The sequence below is a fragment of the Gorilla gorilla genome, chromosome 13 (genome assembly GCF_029281585.2).
Source record: "Gorilla gorilla gorilla isolate KB3781 chromosome 13, NHGRI_mGorGor1-v2.1_pri, whole genome shotgun sequence".
Lineage (NCBI taxonomy): Eukaryota > Metazoa > Chordata > Mammalia > Primates > Hominidae > Gorilla > Gorilla gorilla.
In genome coordinates, this window is record NC_073237.2 from 126,482,569 (window position 1) to 126,502,845 (window position 20,277).

The following is a 20,277-nucleotide window of genomic DNA, read 5'->3' on the forward strand; positions in this document are numbered from 1 at the left end:
CTTCTTGCTGTAGGGAGGAAAGTATCATTATGCTAATATTACTTGCTGTTAACTTTTTCAAGTGTGTAAATGTATCTCATGTTTTTCTTTTTGAGATGGAGTCTCGTTCTGTCTCCCAGGCTGGAGTGCAGTGGTATGATCTCAGCTCACTGCAGCCTACACCTTTTGGGTTCAAGGGATTCTCCTGTGTCAGCCTCCCGAGTAGCTGGGATTACAGGCATGCACCACCATGCCCAACTAATTTTTGTATTTTTAGTAGAGATGGGGGTTCGCCATGTTGGCCAGGCTGGTCTCAAACTCCTGACCTCAGGTGATCCACCTGCCTCAGCCTCCCAAAGTGTTGGGATTGCAGGCATGAGCCACCACACCTGGCCTTCTTCTTAAAAATTATGTTTTCAAATGTGATTACTTAGAAAATTAGGAAGTCATTCCATGTGGCCTCTCTGGCAATAACATAAGCTAGAATATCCAGAAATGAATTCTGTTGTTACTATTACCGATTACTAGATACCATTTATAATATAACAAGGTCTAATTTGCTGCTTCGACAGTACAAGAATTATGTTTTGGGACCTGAGGAAATGGCAGTCCCCAAGATTATTTTGTTTAATTATTTGATATTAGACAAAATGAAGCCTCATAAAATGATACTGTAATATATATATGTATCTGTAAGTTGAGTCATGCAGCACTCTCTTTTAAATGTTCTTGCTTCTAGACGGTGGAAAGTCTAAAAGAAGTACAGTGGATTCAAAGGTAAGAACTAACCACCCTTTTGTGCTCAGCTTTTCTGGATATGTGTGTGCGTGTGTGTGTGTGTATTAATATATATACATACATGCATACACAGACACATACATATACAGTTGTCCCTTGGTGACCACAGGGGATTGGTTACAGGAACCCTAGTGAATATCAAAATCAGTAGATGCTCATGTCTCTTATATAAAATGGCATAGTATTTACACATAACCTACACACATCCTCCTGGGTACTTTAAATCATCTCTGGAGTACTCATGATACCTAATACAACGTAAATGCTTTGTAAATAGTTGTTACACTGTGTTGGTTTTTTATTTATGTTATTTATTACTATTACTTTTTCATCTTATTTTAAAAAATATTTTTGGTTGGCAGTTGGTTCAATCTGCAGATGTGGAACCTGCAATACAGAGAGCTAACATATATATATATATATATGCACACACATACGTACATACACACACACACATACCTCATCTACAGGGGGCCAGATGTAGTGGTTCATGCCGTAATCCCAGCACTTTGGGAGGTTGAGGTTGGGGGATCACTTGAGATCAGGAGTTCGAGACCAGCCTGGCCAACATAGTGAAACCCTGTCTCTACTAAAAATACAAAAATTAGCTGGGCTTGGTGGTGCATGCTTGTAATCCCAGCTACTTGGGAGGCTGAGGCAGGAGAATCACTTGAACCTGGGAGGCAGAGGCTGCAGTGAGCCAAGATCGCGCTACTGCACTCCAGCCTGGGTGACAGAGTGAGACTATCTCAAAAAAAGTTTAAAAAAAAAAAAAATCTACAGGGAATTGTCTCCTATTTTGGGGGAGAGCATTGACATACTGAAACAATTTCAAAGGAAAATTGATTCCTGGCTGGGCATGGTGGCTTGCGCCTGTAATCCCAGCACTTTGGGAGGCTGAGGTGGGTGGATTAATTGAGCCCAGGAGTTCAAGACCAGCCTGGGCTACATGGCAAAACCTTATCTCTACAAAAAATAGAAAATTAGCGGGCATGGTGGTATGCGCCTGTGGTCGCAGCTGCTCTGGAGGCTGAGGTGGAAGGATCACCTGAGCCTGGGAGGCTAAGGCTACAGTGAGCTATGATTGTGCCAGTTCACTCTAGCCTGGGTGACAGAGTGAGACCCTGTCTCAAAAAAAAAAAAAAAAAAAAAAAGAAAGGAAAAGAAAATTGATTTCTAAGTTGCACAGCACTTACATGATGTAGGGTCAGGTAGTTAGGGAAGGAAGATGCCAAACCATCAGAAAAGCCCTCTGGAAGGAGCTATCGCCGGGGCTGAGTCTGGAGTTTGTTCAGGGAAGAGAAAGATAAGGGAGGGGAGGAAGAATGCCATACGCAAAGACTGGATGATGACAAATGCTGAGCACTGGCTCGTTTGAAGTAAAAGACACATATTTGGGAGCAGAGAGAGGTCTTAGATAATATAGGGCCAAGCAATAGAGGAATTGATGCGCAGGCAATGGGAAGTCATCCTGAGTTCCTGATTGGGAAAGACTGTTTATTAAAGATCATAATTCTGAAAGTGATGTGAAGGGTAGCCTTGGAGAAGGAGAAAGGGTTGTTAGAAGGACCAGGAAGGACACAGTTGTGAGAATACAGGTTTCGGGTGATGAGGATCTGGACTAGAGCAGAGCCTTGGATGGTGAACGACTGGGAAGCCAGTTAGGGTGATGGGAGGGAAAGAGAGGAGCAGAGGAGTGGGTCGTAGAAATAGCAGAAGTGGAAAAACTGGGAAAGTTTTGGTTTGCGATATCTTGATTTCTCCGTGAGGGGGACATCTAAATGGTGATGTCTTGTCTTAACAGCTTTGTTGAAGTATAATTGACCTAAAATAAACTGTAGATATGTAAAGCAGCAATCTGATAACTTTGACTTATCAATCAAGGTAGTGAAATATCCATCACCCCAAAAATTTCTTCTGCCTTTTTGTAAGCCCCTTGTCCCCAAGCAATCACTGATCTGTCACTGGGGTATAGATTAGTTTTATAGAACTTCATATAACTGAATTATGCAGCACTCTTTTCTGTCTTATATTCAGCATAATTACTTTGAGTTCATCCACATTGTTGCATGTATCATTTCTTTTCATTGCTCAGTTTTACTGTATAAGTGGCAATATTTTGATTTTTTTTTTTTTCTTTTTTTTGCTGGGGGGAACACAGTCTTGCTCTACCACCCAGGCTGGAGTGCAGTGGCACGATCTCAACCTCCACCTCCTGGGTTCAAGCAGTTCTCCTGCCTCAGCCTCCGGAGTAGCTGGGATTATAGACACGCACCACCACGCCTGGCTGATTTTTGTATTTTTAGTAGAGATGGGGTTTCACCTTGTTGGCCAGGCTGGTCTTGTACTCCTGACCTCAAGTGATCTGCCCACCTTGGCCTCCCAATGTGTTGGGATTACAGGCGTGAGCCACTGCGCCTGGCCAATATTTTGGTCATTTGATGTCAGGAGTGGAATTCAGGGGATGTAACAGGGCATGGCCTGGGTCAGCACCCTTAGTCTGGCTGAAGCTTCAAGGGTAGACAAGCTGTCTAGCCGAAAGATTCCAGGCAGGGGGTGGAGGTAGGGGTTAGTGCAGAGGCAGAAGAGACAGGTGAAGAACAACTACCATTCTCTGTGAAAGCAGATTTCAGCCATCTCGAAAGGATAGTTGGTTTTATTTTCAGAGAGCTTTTGAAGGTCAGCAAATTTAGAGTTTAAGAAACATGTTTTGTTTTGTTTAATAAATTACTTTTAATTAGCATGCTTTCTATGCCGGTGTCATCCTAAAACATACTATTATGTCTTTTTAGGCCATGGGAGAGAAATCCTTTTCTGTTCATAATAATGGTGGGGCAGTGTCATTTCAGGTATGTATGCTCTTTGTGTAAAGCCTCCTAGAATTTCTCTCTACCATGTAAAAGGGTAATTTTTTTTTAGAGGAATTTTGAATTTAGGAATAACAACTTAGGTATGCCCTGTATCAGTCACTTAAATGCAATAGCTCTCCCTATAACAAACCCGCAAGGTGGATATTGTTACCCATCTACTTATCAAATCGTAAGTCTCTGAGAGTGAATAACTTTGTGACTATCTAGTGTAGGTGACACGGTACAGTTTCTAACCCAGTCCTTCCTGGCTGTTCCCATGACCCCTTTGCCCCAACCCCATGCTACCTCCCATTCAAAGTGTGCCAGAAGCATAGTACCCCATTCTGAAAGGACCATTGGTGATGATTTGCGGTGATGTTGTAATTTTAGAGATGATTTCACCTAGACTCAGAGGCTTTGAGTGACCTGCTTAGCTGTCAGAGTTATTAATTGCCCATGAGTGTTTAGGGGCAGCATAATAGCATACGTATGGGAACAAGATACTGGACTGGGCCTCAGAACCCACTTGCTAGCTGGGTGTATTGGACATCTCACTTCATTTCTTTTTGTTTTGTTTTTGAGACAAGGTCTCACTCTGTTGCCCAGGCTGGAGTGCAATGGTATAATCACGGCTCACTGCAGCCTCAACCTCCTAGGCTCAAGTGATCCTCCTGCCTCAGCCTCCCAAGTAGCTGAGACTACAGGCATAGACCACCATACCTGGCTAATTTTTAAATTTTTTGTAGAGATGAGGTCTTGCTCTGTTGCCCAGGCTGGTCTTGAACTCCTGGGATCAAGCAGTCCTCTTACCTGGGCCTCCCAAAGTGCCGAGATTACAGATGTGAGCCACCTTGCCTGGTCTCACTTACTTTCTGAACCTCACTGTTTAATCATCTAAAAATAAAAAATGGCAGGGCGTGGTGGCTCACGCCTGTTATCCCAGCACTTTGGAAGGCTGAGGTAGGCGGATTGCTTGAGCCCAGGAGTTTTGAGACCAGCCTGGGCAACATGGTGAAACATCTCTACAAAAAATACAAAAATTAGCCAGGCATGGTGGTAGATGCGTACAGTCCCAGCTACTAGGGAGGCTAAGGTGGGAGGATCACTTGAGCCCAGGAGTTCAAGACTATCCTGGGAAATATGGTGAAACTTCATCTCTTAAAAAAATTACAAAAAGTAGCCAGGTGTGGTGGCATGTGCCTCTAGTCCCAGCTACTAGGGAGGCTGAGGCAGGAGGATTACTTGAGCCTGGGAGGTCAAGGTTCACACAGTGAACCTCGATCATGCCACTGCACTGCAGCCTGGGTGACAGAGTGAGACCCTGTCTCAAAAAAAAAAAAAAAAAAAAAGCCTACAGTGAAATGCACAGGTCGTGTCTTAAGTATACGGTTTGTTCAGTACTGACAAATGCATATATACCCATGTAATTCACTGTGTCAATATTTCTGTGTTTCCATCTTCTGAGAAAGCCCCTCTATCCCCATAAGCACTGTTCTGATTTCTTTTTCCATAGATCATTTTGCCTGTTCAACAATGTTTGTATGTTCTTTAAGCTTAGTAACCATCATTTTCGTCGCCATCCATATTAATAGCTAACGGTTATTGAGAGCTTGCAGGGTGCTCATTTGCTCAGAACCCTCCAACAGCTTTCCATCTGTCTTGGAGTAAAGCCCAAGTCTTCCCACTGGTCTGCAAGGCCCATGTGGTCTAGCCCCTGTTGTGTCTCTGATCTCAGCTCCTGTTATTCACACTCTGCTCTCCCACACAAGCCGCCTTGCTCTTTCTCGGACAGATCAGGCTTTAGGCTCTGCTCTCGCTGTTCGCACAGGCAGGAATGCTGTCTCTCAGAATTCCGCAAGTCTTTGCTGAAATGTCACCTTCTCAACAAAGCTTCTCTTGTTTGTAGCTCACTCCTATTTCCCTCATTGTGCTCTGTCTTTCCTTAGTATTATCACTTCCAACATGCTGTATACTGTACTTAGTTATGTTTATTGCCTGTCTCCCCCTCTACAGAAGATACCTTAAGGGCAGGGGTTTTCTGTCTCTTATTATTGATGTATATGAAACTCCTGATCTTGGCCTTGGGCCTATATTTATAGAGACTAATGAACCAATACCAGGCATTGTGCTAAGTGCTTCTATGTCATTATCTCAGTTAATCCTCTAAACAACTCTGTGAAGTCGGTATTGTTATTTTTTCTCTTTTACCAATGAGAAACTGAGCTCAGAGAGGTAATGTAACTTGCCCTAAGCAGGGGATTCAGATCCACGTTTGTTTGACTCCAAGGCCCATGTGTTTAACCACTTTGCCTTTTACTGCCTCCTTGAGAAAATACAAAAGGCACTTTTCTCTCTTCCTTCTCCCACTTTAAAATGCTTGTTAATAAAATGAGTTTTTAAAATGTTTTTCAGGCCAGGCATGGTGGCTCACACCTGTAATCCCAGCACTTTGGGATCACAAGGTTAGGAGTTTGAGACCAGCCTGGCCAACATAGTGAAACCCCGTCTCTACTAAAAAAATAAATAAATAAATACAAAAAATTAGCTGGGTGTGGTGGTGGTGGGCGCCTGTAATCCCAGCTACTTGGGAAGCTGAGACAGGAGAATCGCTTGAACCCGGGAGGCTGAGGTTGCAATGAGCCGAGATCACGCCACTGCACTCCAGCTCGGGCGACAGTCTGAGACTCCATCTCAAAAAAAAAAAAAAGTTTTTCAAATGCTTCCCTCTTTTTTAATCACAAAGGAAAGTGTTACAGGATGCACCCGTGTCAGGCACCAGTACTTTGTGTCAGGCGAACATCCAGGCACAGCAGTCTGCATGGTGATTAGCAGCACGTGCTGAAACAGCCCATCCGCAGGGTTCTTGGGATGTGTGGAGCAGGCAGTGCATGGGTAGCTTGTGTTTCTCTGGCTTTCCCCCACCTTGGAAAGAAGTCGTCATGATTTCTCGCCGTTCTACCCAGTGTCTCCCAGTCTTGGATGGTGCAGTCCACTCTGAGCGCTTCTGCTTCATTCATGGCGTGGGGATAGTGGTTTCTCTACCTAAATACAGGAAGGGGACTGTCAGGGCTTACTCCAACTCTAGAGTTGACATTTTTGTTTTGTTTTTTTCTCTAAGGGTGAGATGCCTACTCTGATCAACCATGATGATTCTGTTGATTTTTTAAAAAATTATGTCTTTTAAACTTTCATATCTTTTTTAGACTTCCCCTGAATCTTTTAAAATAGAAGTTGTCCATGTGTTTAGAAAAGTTTTCTTATTCTGGCTAGCTCAGGGGATTAAAATACACATTCACATTCACAATTGAGTTTGGCACATGGTTTAACATATTAATCATTCCAGCTCATGTGTTCTTGGTCTTTTATTTTTATTTTTGTCAGATGTCTTTTTTTCCCCGTTTTTTTAAATTGTGAGGTACAGTATACATGCAGAAGAGTGTAAAGTACTTATATTGAGTTTTAACAAGTAACTATGAACAGTCACCTTTATGATCCACCACCCAGGACAAGAAATAGAACAGTTCCAGCACCTGAGAAACCTTGTGTCTCCCTCGCAGTCCTTCCCAACTCTAGAGCAACCCCTGTCATGAAAAATGCTACCGTAGTCACTTCCTAGCTTTTCTTTGTAGTTTAATAGGTATATATATGTAGCCCTAAAAATGTATTTCAGGGAGATTTCTTTTTATTGGTAGAACTTATGGCTGAAGTAAAATTTTCTTAGGCTTGACCAAGAAGTCATATGCTCTAAGTCTGTCTGTCTGTCTTTTGGTTTACATTAAACTTCATTTAAACTCATGAAATGTATGAAAAACAGAAAACTGTCTAAATGTAGAAAATGTAGCCTTCATTATTGTTCTCTAAAACCATAGTTGTAAATTTTGATGAGGAAATATTGATTGGTTTTCAAGTATAAGATGAGCCTCCTTTTTAAAGAGTATTTTATACCTATAAAGAGCAAAATAATACATTAGCTTGAAGACTAGATAACCACATCTTAGGTTATCTTTGAAGACTTCCACAAAGACCATCACAAATGGCTAGATCTGTGATAAAACAGGCATAGTAAAATGTTCACTGTAGAAGTGAGGTTGTGGCTATGTAGCTTTCACTATACAATTGTCAGCTGTTGTGTATGCTTGAAAATTGTTGTAACAAAATATCGGAAGGGAATCATAGAATAAGAAGATATCTCTTTAAACTCTGCCGTGGGAGAGTCGATAATTTAAGCAGTCTGTCTTTATTTCCTTCAGTCCATTAATATTCATAACTTATTTCTAAGGTTTAAAAATATAGCTGAGTAGAATTTGAACAAAAAAGTAAACAATACTTTAAAAGAAAAAATAAAAGAAAAAATATATATAGCTGAGGATTTGGGTACCTTTAAATGTTTTCTTCTTCACTTTCAGTTTTTCTTTAACATCAGCACTGATGACCAAGAAGGCCTTTACAGTCTTTATTTTCATAAATGCCTTGGAAAAGAATTGCCAAGTGACAAGTTTACATTCAGCCTTGATGTGAGTACTGTTTGGAGATTGTTCTACGTGGATTTTGTCAGCATAAAACGGGAGATTTGTTTCTGTGTAAGATTAGATTTTAAGAATACTTAAGAAAAGAATGTGGGCAGACACACATTCCTGCCACTGTGCAGGATACTTCAGCAGAGGATTCATAGGAAAATACAAAGCAATTTAGGATGTGTCTGCACTTCAACCTGTGCGTTAAGAATGTGGTTGTTTTGGCTGGGCATGGTGGCTCATGCCTGTAACCCCAGCACTTTGGGAGGCTGAGGTGGGCAGATCACGTGAGTCCAAGAGTTTGAGACCAGCGTGGGCAATATGGCAAAACCCTCTCTCTACAAAAAATGTGAAAAATTAGCCAGGCGTGGTGGTACACACCTCTAGTCCCAGCTACTCAGGTGGGAGGATTTCTTGAGCCCAGGAGGCAGAGGTTACAGTAAACCGAGATTGCATCACTGCACTCCAGCCTGGGCAAAAGGGTGAGACCCTGTCTCAAATTAAAAAAAAAAAAGTGGTTGTGTGGTTATTTGCTGGTACTCACTTTTTTTTTTTTTTTTTTTTGAGATGGAGTTTCATTCTTGTTGCCCAGGCTGGAGTGCAATGGCATGATCTTGCCTCACCGCAACCTCCATCTCCTGGGTTCAAGTGATTCTCCTTCCTCAGCCTCCTGAGTAGCTGGGATTACAGGCGCCTGTCACAATGCCTGGCTAATTTTTTTTTTTTTTTTTCCAGACGGAGTCTTGCTCTGTCACCCAGGTTGGAGTGCAGTGGTGCAATCTTGGCTCACTGCAACCTCTGCCTCCTGGGTTCAAGTGATTGTCCTTCCTCAGCCTCCCAAGTAGCTGGGATTACAAGGGTGCGCCACCACACCCGGCTAATTTTTGTATTTTTCGTAGAGACAGGGTTTCACCATGTTGGCCAGGCTGGTCTTGAACTCCTAACCTTGTGATCCACCTACCTCGGCCTCCCAAAGTGCTGGGATTACAGGCGTGAGCCACTGCGCCTGGCCCTAATTTTTTTTGTATTTTTAGTAGAGACGGGGTTTCACCATGTTGGCCAGGCTGGTGTTGAGCTCCTGATCTCAGGTGATCGTGATCCACCCGCCTCAGCCTCCCAAAGTGCTGAGATTACAGGTGTGAGCCACCATGCCCGGCCACTGGTACTTACTTTCTTAAGCTTAAGTGAAACCACTGAGATTCCAAATTGCTGAATAAGGGATGATATGTTTCTGAAAAGTAAAAATTAATTTCATGCTGGTTTCAGATTGAGATCACAGAGAAGAATCCTGACAGCTACCTCTCAGCAGGAGAAATTCCTCTCCCCAAATTATACATCTCAATGGCCTTTTTCTTCTTTCTTTCTGGGACCATCTGGATTCATATCCTTCGAAAACGACGGTAAACTATTTCTCCCTTCAACTTAAGAGTGTGTTGAGATTTGAATAGTGTCACTGTTTGTTGGCTCCTGAACCTGGAGGCAGTTGTCACTTAGCAGTGTTGTTCCTTTCAAAGGGCATCTTCCCGGAAACAGTATGGAGATTGTGCGGGAGCATTATGGTGTGGGAGCCCTTTGCATGCCTTGGTGTCTGTTCACTTCCTGTTGTTTTGTTTAAAAAGCAAATCTAAATTATTATTATAATTTTTTTTTTTTTTTTGAGACATAGCCTCACTCTGTCTCCCAGGCTGGAGTGCAGTGGCGTGATCTCAGCTCGCTGCAAGCTCCGCCTCCTGGGTTCACGCCAGTCTTCCACCTAAGCCTCCCGAGTAGCTGGGACTACAGGCGCCCGCCACCACGCCCGCCTAATTTTGTTTTTGTATTTTTAGTAGTGATGGGGTTTCACCATGTTAGCCAGGATGGTCTCGATCTCCTGACCTCATGATCTGCCCACATGGGCCTCCCAAAGTGCTGGGATTACAGGCATGAGCCACCGTGCCCGGCCCTAAATATTTTTAATGGTATGCAAGCAAAATAGACTGTATAAGCTAAGTGTTTCCATGGTGGAGATCCCACAGTCCAGGACTGAGAGTAAACACATGGGTCCGTTCAGGGGCTGTTGCTTCTGGAGAGGAAGTTAGTGACGATGAGCACTGCCTGGCGAGAGCGTGGAGTTACTGCTTAGAACTGAAGGTCTTGGCTCAAAGCTGCGCTGGGATAGATTCTCTGCATTGACTTCCAGATACTTGTCACTGGACAAAACCTCTTCAAAGCCCATCTGCCTGGCTTTTAGCCTTTTTTTTCTGAAACCCCCGAGGCTTTAACTTCCTGTACTTGGTTCTTGAGGGGAGCAGCTGCATATGTGTGAATTCTTTCTCCCTCCAAGAAAATTGAAAAGAAAATATTAATATTCATTTAGAGAATCGTGTAAAGTATTTATTATAAGGCTCATAAACCGAGTAAATGATGGTATGCGAATATGCTATTATAATATGGATTGATTTAAATTCATAGAATAATTAAGCACCCTGAAATACCTCTTTCTCTGGAGCATTGGGGTGGAAATTGAGACTTTTTTAGTCCTTGGTAGCTTGATTGTCTTCTAATGAACATGCTCGGAGTCTGGTATATTAGACTCTGGCTGGGTTCAGTTGCTGGTACCTATTTGTTGTGATATCCTGTACACCCACCAGATAGAAAGAGTTTCTTGTTTACTTGGGAAGGAGCTACATAATCATGTTTGGACTAGATTTTCAAGCAGCAATTACTAAGAAAAATCCTATGGGCTAGGTGTGGTGGCTCACACCTGTAATCCCAGTGCTTTGGGAAGCCAAGGCAGGAGGATCACTTGAGTCTGTGAGTTTCAGACCCGCTTGGGCAACATAGCAAGACCCCATTTCTTTTTTGTTTTTCAAGATGGATTCTCACTCTCTCCCCTAGCCCCCAGGCTGGAGTGCAGTGCCTAATCTCTACTCACTGCAGCCTCCACCTCTGGGTTCAAGCAATTCTGGTGCTTCAGCCTCCCTAGTAGGTGGGATTACAGGCATGTGCCAACATACCCAGCTGATTTTTATATTTTTAGTAGAGACGGGGTTTCACCATGTTGGCCAGGCTGGTCTTGAACTGCTGACCTCGGGTAATTTACCTGGCTCAGCTTCCCAAAGTGCTGGGATTACAGGCCACCACACCTGGCCCAGCAAGACTCCATTTCTACAAACAAATTTAAAAATTATCCAGTTGTGGGCTGGGCACGGTGGTGCACGCCTGTAATCCTAGCACTTTGGGAGGCCGAGGTGGGCGGATCATGAGGTCAGGAGATTGAGACCATCCTGGCTAACACGGTAAAACCCCGTCTCTACTAAAAATACAAAAAATTAGCTGGGCGTGGTGGCAGGTGCCTATAGTCCCAGCTACTCAGGAGGCTGAAGCAGGAGAATGGCGTGAACCTGGGAGGTGGAGCTTGCAGTGAGCTGAGATTGTGCCACTGCACAAAATTTAAAAAAAAAAAAATCCAGTTGTGGTGGTGCCCACCTGTAGTGCTCACTACTTGGGAGGCTGAGGTGGGAGGATTGCTTGAGCCCAAGGGTTCGAGGCTGTAGTGAACTATGTTTGTGCCACTGCGTTCCAGCTTGGGACACAGAGTAAGACTCTGTCTCTAAGAAAGAAAGAGAAAGAGGCAGATGGAAGGAGGGAAGTTTTTAAAAATTTAGGCCATAAAAGTTTTTGGGTGGGTTTTTTTATTTTGTTTTGTTTTGTTTGTTTTTGTTTTTGTTTTTTTTGTTTTTTTGAGACACAGTCTCGCTCTGTCGCCCAGGCTGTAGTGCAGTGGTGAGATTTCAGCTCACCGCAACCTCTGTCCCCCAGGTTCAAGCGATTCTCTTGCCTCAGCCTCCCGAGTAACTGGGATTACAGGTGCCTGCCACCATGCCTGGCGAATTTTTGCATTTTTAGTAGAGACTGGCTTTTGCCATGTTGGCCAGGCTGGTCTTGAACTCCTGACCTCAGGTGATCCACCTGCCTTGGCCTCCCAAAGTGCTGGGATTACAGGCGTGAGCCACTGCGCCCGGCCTCTGTTTGTTTGTTTGTTTGTTTGTTTTAAAGAAAGTTCTACTTTTGCCTTTACTGGAAAAGTAAGAACTAGGAGTCAGACCTGATTTCAGGTGTGAACTTGGACAGTGACTGCCTGTGTGCCTTGCTTCACTGTAAATCTCTTTTTTTCTTGGCCATGAAACTGGGACAGTAATAGTTACTCTGCCTTCCTGTAAGAGTCTTGGATTCTTAGACATGTTCTGTGATTCCCCCTAAGATAATGTGTATGAGAGGGCTTTGCAAATCAGGGCGCAATCCAAACATGAGGTATTTATAAAATAGTTTAGTAGCCGGGGGTTCAGTGGTGTTTTAATTTTCCTTTAGTTATTGGTGGCAATAGTCATTGTCACTGGTTCACTTATATCAAATTGTGGTAACAGTTTTCTTTATTTTATTTTTTTTGAGACAGAGTCTCGCTCTGTCGCCAGGCTGGAGTGCAGTGGTGCAATCTTGGCTCACTGCAACCTCTGCCTTCCAGGTTTGAGTGATTCTCCTGCCTCAGCCTCCCAAGTAGCTGGGACTACAGGCGTCCTCCACCATGCCTGGCTCATTTTTGTATTTTTAGTAGAGACAGGGTTTCACCATGTTGGCTGGGATGGTCTTGATCTCTTTACTTCGTGATCCACCTGCCTTGGCCTCCCAATGTGCTGGGATTACCAGCATGAGCCAGTGCGCCCAGACCGTGGTAACAGTTTTCAATCTGTGTTTAAATGAGGCTGACCTATTGTGTACAAGTCTCATCTGTAATTTTTGTTGGAGTATAGTGTGCATGGGGGAAGGTCAGTTAAGTCCTGCCCATGTTTTCCCGGGAGTCTTAGAGTCAGTTCTGGTAGGCTGGAAACCCACATGATATAAAGGCATATGACCAAGGCCGCCAGGCGCATTTCACTGGCCCCTGAAAGCTGGAAACGACTAAGAGATCTTTGCCTCATTTATTGAGGCCCAGAGAGGGGAAACGAGAGCCAGTGTCACCCAACAGACCTGGGACTGGAACTCGGGTCTGCTTGCTAGTATGTATCAGGCCCCTCCCAACTTCAAGTGTAGGTAGAACTAGTATTTGAGCTCAGGTCAGTGAGTATTCTTTCCATCACATCTCTGCCCCATCGTAGATGTTCTAACCATGGACTGCAAGTCAAGGTTGCCAGAGTGTGAATGAGCACAGCTCTTTGTGGTGGGTGGTTTTACACTCTGGGTAAATCTCATTGGCATTCAGTAGTTCCAGACTATTCTGGCCTTGACTTCCCTTTTGACCTTCAAGTAGGTGGGCACTGGAACAGGAAAGTACCAGGGAGGAAATGAGCCCAGAAACTGATATCCCTTTGTGGTACACTCTCGTTCTCACTTGGTGCCAGGCCCCTCTCCTGCTCTATTGTTCCCCTTCATTTCCTGTCCCCTCTCCCACTCCTTCCCAGTCGTGGAGAACTGCTCAAATGTGTTGCATATTCATTTTTGGACTTTTTTTTTTTTTTGAGACCTCGTCTCACTCTGTGCCCCAGGCTGGAGTGCAGTGGTGCAATCTCAGCTCACTGCAACCTCCGCCTCCCAGGTCAAGCAGTTCTCATGCTTCAGCCTCCCGAGTAACTGGGACTACAGGCGCCTGCCACCACGCCCGGCTAATTTTTGTATTTTTAGTAGAGACGGGGTTTCACTACGTTGGCCAGGCTGGTCTAGAATTCCTGACCTCAGGTGATCGGCCTCCCAAAGTGCTGGGATTACAGGCATGAGCCACTGCGTCTGGCCTGATTTTTGGATATTTCTATATTCTTATAGATAAGTACAGTTTACTGGTGTTGCATTTATTTTAAGTTTACATAAAATATCTATAGACATTGTTGTTGTACATTTTTTACTCAGTATTATCCTTTCTGTGATCTAGCCATGTGGCTGAGTGTGCGTCTCATTCATTGATTTTTACCTACTCCACAGCATCCCATGCTCTGTGTCCTCACGTTTGACTGCTTTGGTCCTTTAGTGATAGACACACGCCTGGGCTGCCTACATCTCCCTGCTACCCCAGCCAGTGCTGGCATGTACCTCCAAAGATCCCCTGTGGATCTGTGCAGCCTCCGAGCTGCAGTCCCAGAAGGAAGCACACTGTGCCATGGGTAGTTAATTTCTTTTCTTTTCTTTTCTTTTTTTTCTTTTCTTTTTTTTTTTTTTGAGACAGAGTCTCACTCTGTCACCCAAGCTGGAGTGCAGTGGCACCATCTTGGCTCATTGCAACCTCCACCTCCTGAGTGCAAGCGATTCTCCTGCCTCACCCTCCTGAGTAGCTGGGACTATAGGCATGTACGCCCATGCTGGGCTAATTTTTGTATTTTTAGTAGAGACGAGTTTTCACTGTGTTGGCCAAGCAGGTCTTGAACTCCTGGCCTCAAGAGATCCCCCCGCCTCGGCCTCCCAAAGTGCTGGGACTACAGGCATGAGCCACTGCGCCCAGCCATCAGTTAATTTCGTTAAGGGCCAGACTGCCTTCCAGTGTGGCATATAGGTTTATACGTCTACCAGTGGTGCATACATAATAAGGTTTGCTGTTTCTCCACATTCTTACCAATACTGACATCTTAATTTTTGCCAATCTGATAGGTGTAAAGTGGTATCTTGCTTTATTTTGCATTTCTCTGAATATTGGTGATGTGGATTATCATTTTAGGGACTCATTAACCATTTCCCCTCTTGTGGCTGCCTGTATTCTTTGCTTTTTTTTTTTTGAGACAGGGTCTCACTACGTTGTCCAGGCTGGAGCAGTGGCATAATCAAGGCTTACAGCAGCCTCAATCTCCTGAGCTCAAGTGATCCTCCCACCTCAGCCTCCCGAATAGCTGAAACTATAGGGACGCACCACCACTCCTGGCTTAATTTTTGTTTGTTTTGAGACTGTTTTGAGACAGGGACTCGCTCTGTCACCCAGTCTGGAGTGCAGTGGCACAGTCACGGCTCACTGCAGCCTTTGCCTCCTGGGCTCAAGTGATCCTCCCACATCAGCCTCCCAAGTAGCTGGGACTACAGGTGTGCACCGCCACACCCAGCTAACTTTTTGTATATTTGGTAGAGATGGAGTTTTGTCATCTTGCCCAGGCTAATCCCAAACTCTTGGGCTCAAGTAATCTTCCCACCTCAGCCTCCCTAAGTGTGGGATTACAGGCATGAGCCACTGCACCTAGCCTCATAATAGTCTTAATATGTTCTATTAGGTTAATTCCTAAGGGGAGGTGGGAAGGAGTAGAAGAATTTAATGCCCGACAGCCGAAAGGTGGACTAGTATCTGTGACGGGGTGGGCATGGGAATGGGTGCTTTGTCTCATTGGCCTGGGGTATTTGCAGACACCAGCCATGAAGGAGAGAGAAATGGGCATGACCCTGGCACTTTCTCCTCACACATCCCTACTGCTGGCTCCCAGTCCCCCTACTCTGGGCTGCAGACTTCCCCTACAGCTATTTGTAATCGCTTTCTGCTTTCCTAGGAGTTCTGTGCTGTTTTCTCAGGTCCATCTACCTCATTCTTGCCTCTGGCTTTCCCAGCGTGGTTTCCGGGAACAAGCTGGCAGCCTGTGTTAGATTTCCATTTACTCAAGAGTTGGAATCCATCATGTCTGGCTTTAGTGCATAACTATCAGGTTCATTCACAACATTAAATTGTGTATTAGAGATTACTTTAGGACTCCATTCAAGGCCTTTTTTACCAGCAAAACGTACTTTATAAAAAAAGTGGCCGGGCGCGGTGGCTCACCCCTGTAATCCCAGCACTTTGGGAGGCAGAGGCGGGTGGATTACTTGAAGTTACAAGTTCAAGATCAGCCTGGCCAATGTGGTGAAACCCTGTCTCTACTAAAAATACAAAAATTAGCCAGACATCGTGGCGCACGCCTGTAATCCCGGCTACTCAGGAGGTTGAGGCGGTGGGGGCATCACTTGATCCCAGGAGGTGGAGTTTGTGGGGAGCCAAGTTCGTGCCACTGCACTCCAGCCTGGGTGACAGAACGATACTCTTGTCTCAAAAAAAAAGTTTTAGCTGGGTACAGTGGCTCATGCCTGTAATATCAACACTTTGAGAGGCCGAGGTGGGTGGATTGCTTGGCCAGGGATTCAAGACCAGCCTGGGAAACTTAGCAAAACCCTTTCTGTATAAAAAATACAAAACAAATTAGTTGGGCGTGGTGGCATACACCTAAAGCCATCCTCCCACCTCAGCTTCCTGAGAGCTGCTTGATCGCTTGAGCCTGAGTTCAAGGCTGCAGTGAGCCGTGATGACACCACTGTCCTCTAGCCTGGGCGACAGAATAAGACCCTGTCTCAAAAAAAAAAAAGTTTCATGTTTGTGGTTTGCACAGATTATATTTCCTGTCTCCTTATAAATATAGCTGATGTCTGGAGCTTTGGCTGTCCTTTGGGAGAATGGAATCTTCCTTTAATTCTTTTCTCTCTGTTTTTATAGGAATGATGTATTTAAAATCCACTGGCTGATGGCGGCCCTTCCTTTCACCAAGTCTCTTTCCTTGGTGTTCCATGCAGTATGTATTAGCATTTTGAGGATCATTCATGAAATTACGTATAATGCGTGTGTGAGCAGGCAAAAGAAATTTGAAGAAAGGGGATAGATTGGTGGAAAACAAAGACAAAGAATACATTTCTCATAAAGCCTCCTCTTGTCTGGGAGGGCCTGGCCATGCGGGTAAATGATTACCACCTCCCCTCATATTAGACTTCAGACATCTTCTAATACTGCTTACAGACCTACAGTTTTTCTAGAACAGTTATTATTGTTTTTATTTCTTTGTTTTTTGTTTTGTTTTGTTTTTTTACCATTTCTAGAGATGAGAGTGCCACCTGCTGACTTGTTTCCACGACTTTTTTTTTTTTTTTTTGAGACGGGGCCTCGCTCTGTTGCCCAGGCTGGAGTGCAGTGGCGTGATCTCTGTTCACTGCAGGCTCCTCCCCTCAGGTTCACGCCATTCTCCTGCCTGAGTCTCCCGAGTAGCTGGGACTACAGGCGCCCGCCACCACGCCCGGCTAATTTTTTTGTATTTTTAGTAGAGACGGGGTTTCACCGTGTTAGCCAGGATGGTCTCGATCTCCTGACCTCGTGATCCGCCCGCCTCAGCCTCCCAAAGTGCTGGGATTATAGGCGTGAGCCACCGCGCCCGGCCTCCACGACTTTTTTATGTTTCCAGATATTCCCTCATGTTCCTATGTGATTTGAAGTTCAATTTGGTATTAGCATATTTATCTGAGAGAAAATTGATGCTATAAAGCTGGAGGCATGAGAATTGAGCCTCAGCTTTGTATATTTGGAACTTATGCAAATTAAAATGAACTTGCCCAAGGGGGTAAGATCACAACTTCTCCTGTCTGTGGGCCTCCAAGTGCCCGTGGAGCACACTTGCAAGGATGACAGTCTCTAGACATGTACTCTTTGCTGTACTTGAAAGTGGCCTCCTTGGAAAAGGCAATAATATATCCAGTGGCAGCGTCACAAAATGACAATGATTTGGATAATTTCCCATCTGGGTCCAAGTTAAAAGATTCTTTGTGGAGCCGTGTAGATAATGAGTGATTCTGAAATGCAGTTGTTTGATTTCAGATTGACTACCACTACATCTCCTCCCAGGGCTTCCCTATCGAAGGCTGGGCTGTTGTGTACTACATAACTCACCTGTAAGTATGCAGGTCCATGTGAAATACACCATGAAATGACATACAAGACAAGGGGGGTGGGCAACAACCTGCCCCGAGTTAACCAGCCCTGCCCTCCTATGGCAGCCTGTCTGGGCCCCTGCCATACCAGAGGAGTGTAGCTCATGGGTGGCTGTCCAGACTTGGGAAGTCGGGCTTAGTGGCATACTCCTGCCTCTCTGCGGCCATTGGCTGTCCAGGCTGTGGGGCGCAGAGCTAACTCTGTGTGCCCTGAAGGAAGTGGTGCTCATGTATGATGGATTTCCTAAATTTGGCTGCCCGTCTTTTGTAAGAAGCTTGTGAACTCATAGAATGAGCTATGCAATCTAACTGGCAGTGAGAGTCTAAAGAGACCCGCTGGTGTCTGTTCCTTGTTTTCTCTTCCAGTTTGAAAGGGGCGCTACTCTTCATCACCATTGCACTCATTGGCACTGGCTGGGCTTTCATTAAGCACATCCTTTCTGATAAAGACAAAAAGATCTTCATGATTGTCATTCCACTCCAGGTAAAAGAACCCTCATCCCGTTTGTCACTTCCTTTCTTGGTGCTTAGCAGGGCTCAGCTCCAAGCCTGTATGGGAAGAGGGAGTCAGCTCACCCTGAAACCCCAGCTTCTGCTAGTGGAGGTTGAAGACTGAGATTCTCTTTCTGAATTCTGAACACACTTCAGGTCATTGCACTGGGAGATGCTTGGGCATCAGTCAGCCACTGGCCTTTGGGGGCCTAGATTTTGAGTAGAGAGCTGCTGACAGTGACAGGGAGACACACAGTAACACACAGTACTGTTTTCTCTTCTGCATCATTTGCTTCATAACTAAATGGTGCCCTTGGCGAGGAAGCTCAGAGATATAGTGATTTTATTAACAAAGTATTTTAAAACCGTGAACTACACCAGTGAGTTTCCACAGGTAGAATATGGTAGTAGACGTGAGGGGCAAACCTTTCCTAAATCCTTACCATGTTTGGGGCCGAGGGCCAAGGCCAGCCTTACAAGGCTGTGAGTCTTTTGCGGGAGGAGCCTTGTCTTACTGGAAGCAGAACTTGGATGTAAAGAACTTACAATGAACAGAGAGGTTTTAGCAGGGATGCACAGCTACCCTGCTCTGCTTGACCAGACAGCATCTGTTTGACAGAGTTGTCCCTGTGAACTTTTCTCACATTTTGGAGCACAAAGTAAATGTGGAAGGTTGGGGGTGGAAGGGGACAACTCCTGAGGCACCCAGATCAGCCGTCCCAACTCTGGCAGAGTTTGCAGCAAAGCTCCTCTCGGAGTTCTAACAGACCTCATCCACCCTTACGTTCAATAATGAGGAACGTGTGTTGACATCAAATGAATGGGACAGGCCAGTTGCTCTGTGTTTCCAAGGAGAGAGTAAGCACTCAAGTTGGAAGGATCAAGGAGGGCTTTGTGACAGAGATGGGGCTGGCCTGGGTGTTGAAGGAAAGGAATGTGACAGAGGCAGTAGCATAGCAGTAAATACACATGACCCTGCTGCCTGCTAAGCAAAACATGCTGAGGGACTGTGCCGGTCTTTCGGCCGTCGAGCTACCGTGGTCACTTCTTCAGCCAGACTGAGTCCTACAACCTGCCGAGGTCTCGGAGTTGTGAATGACGGAGCCTGGGTTGTCACCCGGCTGCGTGTGCCTCTTCCCTTTAGTAGATTCCCTCATCCCTCTAGAGTCTCCCCCCACCAGCCTGAACCATGCTGTCGTGGGGCATAGCCTTCCAGGAAGCCCGTCCTGGGCTTCCCTGAAAGACAGACACACAGAGTTCCATGGAATGTCAGTCTGAGAAAATAAGGACATTTAACAAATTAAGAAAGTCATGAGTATTTAGACAATAGAACTAGTCTGGGAGGGCCTTGAATGTCAGCCTGAAAAGTTAAAACTGCTTCCTTTTGGCCATGGGCAGTGACAGAAAGTTTCTAAGTAAGGAGTAGATGATGTCCCTGCAAAATGGTGTTTCAGGAACACTCTTGGCACGTTGTTCAACACTGGGAACATTCTGTCTCTCATGCAGTGTGTGAATTAAGGACAAAATGGAATTTTGAATTTAAGATGTGAAAGCCTTTGTTTTCTACTTTGTCCTCTTACTTTTAGACAGGGTCTCACTCTGTCGCCCGGGCTGGAGTGCAGTGCTGATCATGGCTCACTGCAGCCTTAAACTTCTGGGCTCAGGCAATCCTCCTGCCTCAGTCTCCCAAGTAGCTGAGACCACAGGCGTACACCATCACACCTGACTAATTTTTATTTTATTTTTTTTAATTAGAGGCCGTGTCTCACTAGTTTGCCCAGGCTGGTGTCAAACTCCTGGGCTCAAGCAATCCTTCTGCCTTGGCTCTCCAAAGTTCTGGGATTACGGGTATGAGCCACCGCACCCAGCCCTACTTTGTCTTTTTAGATGGAGCCACAGATGCTAGTGTTTTGGATAGACAGGGC

General features: G+C 45.0%; 1 protein-coding gene across 4 annotated transcripts in view; it reads left to right on the forward strand.

Annotated features, from left to right (window-relative positions):
• The window catches only part of GPR107 (G protein-coupled receptor 107), an 87,620-nt gene that overhangs the window by 30,452 nt on the left and 36,891 nt on the right, over positions 1-20,277 (forward strand). For all 4 annotated transcript variants that reach the window (XM_019033471.4, XM_019033470.4, XM_063696802.1 and 1 more), the window contains exons 6-12: positions 719-756; positions 3,570-3,626; positions 8,033-8,140; positions 9,407-9,540; positions 16,602-16,677; positions 17,748-17,821; positions 18,227-18,344. In XM_019033471.4, the coding sequence (XP_018889016.2) occupies positions 719-756; positions 3,570-3,626; positions 8,033-8,140; positions 9,407-9,540; positions 16,602-16,677; positions 17,748-17,821; positions 18,227-18,344 (605 nt within the window). The remainder of the gene's footprint in view (positions 1-718; positions 757-3,569; positions 3,627-8,032; positions 8,141-9,406; positions 9,541-16,601; positions 16,678-17,747; positions 17,822-18,226; positions 18,345-20,277) is intronic.